At 43.6% G+C, this 8117-nt stretch overlaps 1 protein-coding gene across 1 annotated transcript in view; it reads right to left on the minus strand.

Annotated features, from left to right (window-relative positions):
• Positions 1–269: 269 nt before the first annotated feature.
• BAZ1B (bromodomain adjacent to zinc finger domain 1B) overlaps positions 270–8117 on the minus strand; it is a 37361-nt gene continuing 29513 nt past the window's right edge. Inside the window, exons 17-19 of the mRNA XM_060756888.2 lie at positions 6199–6362; positions 2742–2845; positions 270–1274 (exon numbers count right to left, since the gene is read on the minus strand). Coding sequence (XP_060612871.2) covers positions 899–1274; positions 2742–2845; positions 6199–6362 — 644 coding nt within the window. The 3' untranslated portion in view covers positions 270–898. The remainder of the gene's footprint in view (positions 1275–2741; positions 2846–6198; positions 6363–8117) is intronic.

Below are 8117 nucleotides of genomic sequence, written 5' to 3' on the forward strand. Positions count from 1 at the left end.
TATAATTATTTACTACCATCTATCTTTGGCTGGGTGGCCACCTGTGGGGAGGGATTGGATGGTGTCCTTCTGCTTAAAAGACATAAAAACCCAATTTTCCTTATTTCCAACAGACCTCACAACCTCTCAGGATGCCTGCCATAGATGCAGGTGAAACGTCAGGAGAGAATGCTTCTGGAACATGACCACACAGCCCGAAAATTTACAAGAACCTATATATGTCATACATCTCAATGCTGACCCTTGACCGAAAGTAAAACAAATTCATATAATATATGTATATGTATCTCTCTTTTTTTTGGTATTTCTGATTTATTACAAGTACAGCCCTTAGCAGAACCCGCCTCCCTCCCTCCCCCCACAAAAACAACCCATTTTAAAAAAGAATAAGTTCTATTGTGTCGTCGAAGTTGCCCATTAGAAGAAACATCCGTCTTGAGAAAAGCAGGGGGACTAAAACGGGCCCGAAAGATGCACAGAGTGCGTGCTTGTGTGTGTCCAGAGACTACAAAAAGGGAGCGACGGGTTGACCAAGAAACATGGGGTGTCCCTAAGAGACAGTTCTTAGAAAGCCAACACGTTTTCCCCATTAGAAACTGTACAGTACGTACGAGACGATGGTTTTTATCTTACAAGGGTGTTATTTTTTTTGTTCTGTATACGAATGGCGGCGAAAAGAAGGGAAAAAAGGGGGAGAGAAGAGTGGAATAAAGAAGGGGGGCTTCCTGATAAAAGAGAAGGGAGGGGAGGCCCCTCCAAAACATACGTAGAGATGCTGGTGATGGCCCTGGCAGGGTTAAGTGCTTGCCCAGCGTATAAATACGGAACCGCTTGGCGTCTTCCCCGGGGCCAAGCACTTTGGAGCAGGGCCTTCCTTGGTGTGGCTCCCGCCTGCTCCTCATTTCTTCCTCTTCCTCCCGCGCAAGTGCTCCCCAGCCTCGGGGTCGCTGTCAACGGCGTGGGCTTGCTCCTCCCCGGCGCCTGGGAGTCCGTTGGGGCCGGCCTTGCGCCTCCGCCGGGAGTAGGAGTGCCCCGGGAGGTGCTTGCGCAGCATGTCGGCCAGGCACTGCTCCGTCTTCTCCAGGCAGGTCAGGATGGGGCTGCCATTGCGGTTGTAGGCCTCGGCGTTGGAGAAGACCCGCTTCAGGTCGGCCAGGAAGTCCCCCACTGACGTGTAGCTGCCGCAGGAGCACTTGCTCTGCATGGTCTGGAAGTCCATGGGGCTGGCAATCACCTCAAAGTAGTCCTCCGCTTCTTCTGTGGTCACCGGCTCCCTGCAAGAGAGAGGGAGAGGCATCAGAGCCATATTGATCCCCTTCGGGTCAGAGGGAACCCGTTACATCCCTTTGTTTGAGGAGGGAGCATCATGAAGCCTCTCTCTGGAGTAAGGAAAGATGCCTCAGCACTTACTACAGAATCCTTAAAAACAGAGGGAACCTAATGGAGCTTTATGACCCTTTGAGGGAGTGCCATGAAACCTCTCTCTGACTCAAGATGGTTATTTATTATTTATTATAATAAATAATGTTGTGTGTGTGTGTGTATATATGTGTGTATGTATATATATATATATGTGTGTGTTTGCATATATAGACAGACAGATACATCGATATATAAATAAAAATGTAATGTTCGTTTGTGGGATTAACATAACTCATAAATCACTGGACGAATTGACATCAAATTTGGACACAAGACACCTATCAGGCCTAAGAGTCTCTATCACCCCTAAAACACACAAAAAAACCAGCAGAACAGACTTAACCCCCCCCCCAATAAACTATATATGCATATACACATACACTCATATACATATACACATGCACATATCTATCTATCTATCTATACGCAAACACACGTATATACACATACACAAATATATACACAAATATATAGTTGGAAGAGACCTCATGGGCCATCCAGTCCAACCCCATTCTGCCAAGACACAGGAAAATTGCATTCAAAGCACCCCCAACAGATTGCCATCCAGCCTCTGTTTCAAAGCCTCCAAAGAAGGAGCCTCCACCACACTCTGGGGCAGAGAGTTCCACTGCTGAACAGCTCTCACAGTCAGGAAGCTCTTCCTAATGTTCAGGTGGAATCTCCTTTCCTGTAGTTTGAAGCCATTGCTCCACGTCCTAGTCTCCAGGGCAGCGGAAAACAAACTTGCTCCCTCCTTGCTGTGACATATTTATACATGGCTATCATGTCTCCTCTCAGTCTTTTCTTCTGCAGGCTAAGCATGCCCAGCTCTTTAGGCCGCTCCTCATAGAGTTTGTTCTCCAGACCCTTGATCAGTTTAGTCGCCCTCTTCTGGACACATTCCAGCTTTTCAATATCTCTCTTCAATTGTGGTGCCCAGAATTGGACACAGTATTCCAAGTGTGGTCTAACCAAGGCAGAATAGAGCATGGGGAGCATGACTTCCCTGGATCTAAACACGAGACTCCTATTGATGCAGACCAAAATCCCATTTTTTTTAGCTGCATTTGTGAGTCAGCCTTAAAGACTCTTCTATTAAAGTGAGGTGACTTTCCTTGGTCTATCGCCTCCTCTATCTGTATCTCACTGGCAACCATAAAAGTTTCCACTCCTTCAAAACCTGACTGGAGCATCTTCCTGTGTCTTTCCTCTCCTGTTTCCTACCATATGCGCATATTTATATATATTGCACTGGCTACACTACACTCCTCTAGGTTATGGGCCCAGATGCTGCCATGGGTGTGGGGCCCGAGGCTCACCTGAAGGGCCAGCTGAAGCGGTACTTGATCAGCTTGTTGAGGATCTCCTCACACTTCTGCAGCTCCAGGCTCTGGCGTCGGGAAACCTTCTTGGTCTGAAGTACCTGCAAAGGGGGAAAGGAGAGTCAAGGAGAAGCCCTTTGGTGACTCTTGCTGGCAGCATGAAAACCATAAACTCTGCTCCCAAATACAGTCACTGAATCTCTTAACACAGAAAACATCCAGCTTGCCCCGAGCCCCCTAGGGGAGATGGCAGTGGGGTATAAATAAAGTTGTTGTTGTTGTTGATGGCAGTGGGGTATAAATAAAGTTGTTGTTGTTGTTGTTGTTATTATTATTATTATTATTATTATTATGACTCCTAGTTGAGAATGGGGCTGAGACAACAGGAAGTGATTATTGGTATAATTATATTATTATTTATATATATACAGGCCATTCCAAAGTGACAAACATCCAATTTGCAAACGACTCCTAGTTAAGAACGGGGCTGAGATAACAGGAAGTGAGAGGAATCTTATATATCATTAGTATGCAGTCAGATACCAATTTTACACATTCTCCCAGTTAAAAAGATGAGAGAGGCCTGTAATTGACATCATATGTAGATCTCAACTATGAGAGACAACATGAGAAAACACATCCAGAAAATAATATTTAATATTATAATATTATTAAATAATAATTATATTATAATAACATTAATAATAATAATATACTAATTCTATCTTCCTGCTTAGCAGAAGGGAGTTGGACTGAATAATAAGTAAAGGTAAAGGTGTCATTAAGCTTAGTTGTGTCCGACTCTGGTGCTCATCTCCATTTCTAAACCGAAGAGCCGCCATTGTCCATAGACAACTCCAAGATCATGTGGCCAGCATGACTGCATGGGGCACAATGACCTTCCTGCAAAAGTGGTACCTACTGATCAACTGCTAGGTCAGCAAGAAGCTGAGGCTAACAGCAGGAGCTCAACTCACTCCACAGATTCAAATCACCAACCTTTCAGTCAGCAAGTTCAGCAGCTCAGTGGTTTAACCCGCTGCGTCACTGAGGGCTCCTATTGGCATCATTATTGATTTATTATTTATTTAGTTACGACATTTATATGCCGCCCTTCTCACCCTGAAGGGGAACGTCCTTGCAGACGGCCAATTCTCTCACACCAGAAGCTACTTGCAGTTTCTCAAGTAGCTCCTGACATGACAAAAAAAGTATTATATATTACTATAGTGTACTATACCATTATATTTTAATTTTATTAGTAATATTACATGTAATATAAATATATAATTATAATATCATATTATAAGTATTATATTGCATTACATAATGTTATAAATATTTTAGAGGGACATTGACTGGAACGGCGATTCGACTGACGAGACTGTGTTACTGTTTTAATGCTTGTTGATGATTTGTTTTGATTTATGCTTAATTGTGGTTTTATTGTTGTTTGTATTGGCATCGTATTGGTGCCCATCGTAAGGCATTGAATCTTCCCATTATTTATGTGTAAACCACTTTGAGTCCTCCCAGGAGTGACAAAGGCAATATAAAAATACTGTAAATAAATAAATAAATAAATAAATAATACATTATATTATTAGCATAGTACAGGAGACAAGGTGGAACTGTCTTCTGCCCCCTCTCTCTTCTATTATATATGACTATTATATTATGACTAGCAGTCTCCTGCCATGCATTGCTGTGGCCCACTCTGGTGGTCATGGGGGTTCTGTGTGGGAGGTTTGGCCCAATTCTCTCATTGGTGGGGTTCAGAATGCTCTGTGATTGTAGGTGAACTACAAACCCCAGCAACTACAACTCCCAAATGTCAAGATTCTATTTTCCCCAAACTCCACCAGTGTTCACATTTGGGCATATTGGGTATTCATGTAGAGTTTGGTCCAGATCCATCATTGTTTGAGTCCACAGTGCTCTCTGGATGTAGGTGAACTACAACTCCAAAACTGAAGGTCAATGCTCACGAAACCCTTCTAGTGTTTTCTGTTGGTCATGGGAGAACTGTGTGCCAAGTTTGGTTCAATTCCATCGTTGGTGGGGTTCAGAATGATCTTGGCTTGTAGGTGAACTATAAATCCCAGCAACTACAACTCCCAAATGACAAAAGCAATTTTTTGAGTGAAGGACATACATTGAGTTGTTAGGTGTTTTGTGTTCAAATTTGTTGTCAATTCATCCCCTTCTCTCTTCTATTATATATTATTAGTATTATTATATTATGATTTTATATATATACAGGCCATCCCCAAGTGACAAACATCCAACTTGTAAACAACTCAGAGTGAAGGGGCTGAAACAACAGGAAATGAGTGAAATCTACTCCTAAGAAGGGAAAGAGTTATTATCAGGAAGAAAAGGAAGTTTTATCTCCAATCCTTCGTTTCCACAACAAGCTAATTTTTTCTGAAATCCATTTACGCTATGTGACAAAATGTGAAAAAAATGTTCTGTTCCTGGTTTGAAGGTGTTCTTTCCTGTTTCATTGTGCGGTCCTGACTTTGAAAGTAGTCGTTCTAGTCCAGAAACCGCTGCCCAACGATGCTTTGGGTGCCACCCTTGGGCTTTGCCAGGCCTCCTGCTGGGTCTCTAAGGCAGGCGCCATTCGAACAAAGCCCTGCCCCACACTTCTCAAAGAGGCAGTGCTTGCATCAAAGGGGAAGTTGCGGGGGGGGGGGGGGGGGGGGAACGACACAGCCAGCTCCGGTTTCAGGCCCTTCAGTGGGAGGGGAGGCAAGCTTCAAAGGCGGTGGCTCCCTTTCTTCTCTCAAAGGCCAAGGGCAATGGGCAACGTCCGCACTCCCAGCCCTCCCTGGTTATTTAAAGGTCCTGCGCATCCCTGGGATGGACAAGAGTTGTTGGCCTTTCCATATGCGGCATGGCGGGGGTTGGACTAGATAGCCCATGTGGTCTCTTCTAACTCTATGATTCTACCATCCATTTTTCTCTGTCTTCCTCTATCATCTATTTACTGATCCACTTCTCCATCCATCCCTCCATTCACCAATACACTTCTCTCTTTCTCTCTATTTCTCTACCATCTATCATTCAGGCCCCGGTGGCGCAGTGGGTGAAACCCCTGTGCTGGCAGGACTGAAGACCAAAAAGTTGCAGGTTCAAATCTAGGGAGAGCGTGGATGAGCTCCCTCTGTCAGCTCCAGCTCCCCACGCGGGGACATGAAATAAGCCTCCCACAAGGATGATAAAACATCAAAACATCCAGGTGTCCCCTGAGCAACGTCCACAAGTATATAAATCTCATTTGCCTAGTTTCCAACAGATCTCGCAACCTCTGAAGGTCCCTGCCATAGATGCAGGAGAAACATCAGGAGAGAATACTTCTGGAACATGGCCAGACAGCCCAGAAAACTCACAGCAACCCTGCAATAAAGTGATTCTATTCTAAGGGGGAGGTTCTTCCATCCCCGCTTACCAGCTCATCGATGTCCGTGTCAATGATGGAGGCAGCTGCTTGCTGTTGTTGTCGCGAGGCCCGTGGGGCATTGGATGCCCGCTTCCTGCCTTGGTGGCGCCCTCGCCTGGGGGGGTCGGCAGCCGGGCCCCCCTGCTTGCCCTTGGCTGCTCTGCGGGGCCGCACTGTGGGGCAGAAAAGGGGGGGGGGAGAGACCGGTCAAGGCAGGAGCCCCCAAAGGCAAGATAGAATCACAGAAGAGTAGATGGCACCTTAAAGGTAAAGGTTTCTCCTTGATATTAAGTCTAGTCATGTCCAACGCTGGGGGGTGATGCTCATCTCCATAATGATAAGATACATAGATATGGACACACACATTCATACAGAGTGGGTGGACAGAATAATTAATTGATAGATAGACAGAGTTACAATCATACATAGAGGGGATTGGACAGAATTATTTATAGATAGATAGATAGATAGATAGATAGATAGATAGAGACACACACAATCATACATAGAGGGGGTTGGACACAATTATGAACCTTCCAGGACTTTAAGATCGTCTGGGGAGGCCCTGCTCTCACAAGCACGGCTGGCTGGGACGAGAGACAGGGCCTTCTCAGTGGTGGCCCCTCAGCTATGGAACGCCCTCCCTAAGGACATCATATCACCCCCCTCCCTTTTAACATTTCGGAAGAGAGCTAAATTTTCGCTTTTTGAGCAGGCATTTGCAAATACAGTGTAACAGACATAGGAAAATTGAACGGTTTGATGATGTGACTGGACAATGTTTTTAACGAGGAAACCCTAATGATACATGTTTTTATTTATTCTGTTATGGTTTTATTATTCAATTGTTTTTATTATATTGAATTTGTATTTTATGGTCTTGGTACCAACTGTAAACCATCCCGAATCACCTGCAGGCTGAGAGGGACAGTACATAAATGCAGTAAATAAATCTATATAAATAAAAATGTAATGTTCGTTTGTGGAATTAACATAACTCAAAAATCACTGGACGAATTGACACCAAATTTGGACACTGCACCACTAACAGACCAACAAGTGACCATCACTCATAAAAACACAGCAGAAGGGACTTAAAAAGCAAAAAAAAAATAAAAACAACATTACAGTGCAAACACAAAACTACATATATATACGCAAACACACGTATATACACATATACACACACAAAGCACATCTGCACAGTCTGGGTCACAGCAACACGTGGCAGAGAACAGGCAGTAAATAAATAAATAAATAAAGATAGATAGATAGACAGACAGACACAGACAACGGATAGATGGCTGTCGTACCCTGCCATGAGCCACAGAGATTGATGAGCTACATCTGATTGATAAGATCATCATATATACACACTAGCCATGCCCTGCCACGCATTGCTGTGTCCCAGTCTGTGTGTTTTTGTGTGTATATATGCGTATATGTGTGTTTATATTTGTGTATATTTGTGGTTTTGCACATGTATTGTAATGTATTTTTTGTTTTTTGGCTTTTTAAGTCTCTTTAGCGGTGTTTTTCAGTGTTTTCATGAGTGATGGTCACTCGTTGGCCTGATACGTGTATCGTGTCCAAATTTGGTGTCAATTCGCCCAGTAGTTTTTGAGTTATGTTGATCCCACAAACGAACATTACATTTTTATTTATATAGAAGATATACACAGCTACAGATACGGACATACAATCATAAATGGAGGGGGTTAGACAGGATTATAGAGAAGAAATAGATAGTAGGCCTGTTCAATGCATGGTTCTAAATGGTTTTAAAGTACTTACAAAACTAAAGTTCTGGTGGTGAAAATTTCAGAACTCTTTCAAAATTTTATTTATTTATTTACTTCGCTTGTATACCACTGTTCTCAGCCCTCAGGCGACTCAGAGCGGTTAACAACCAGTATCAACAACACAAT

This window comes from Anolis sagrei, chromosome 11 (assembly GCF_037176765.1).
Source record: "Anolis sagrei isolate rAnoSag1 chromosome 11, rAnoSag1.mat, whole genome shotgun sequence".
Lineage (NCBI taxonomy): Eukaryota > Metazoa > Chordata > Lepidosauria > Squamata > Dactyloidae > Anolis > Anolis sagrei.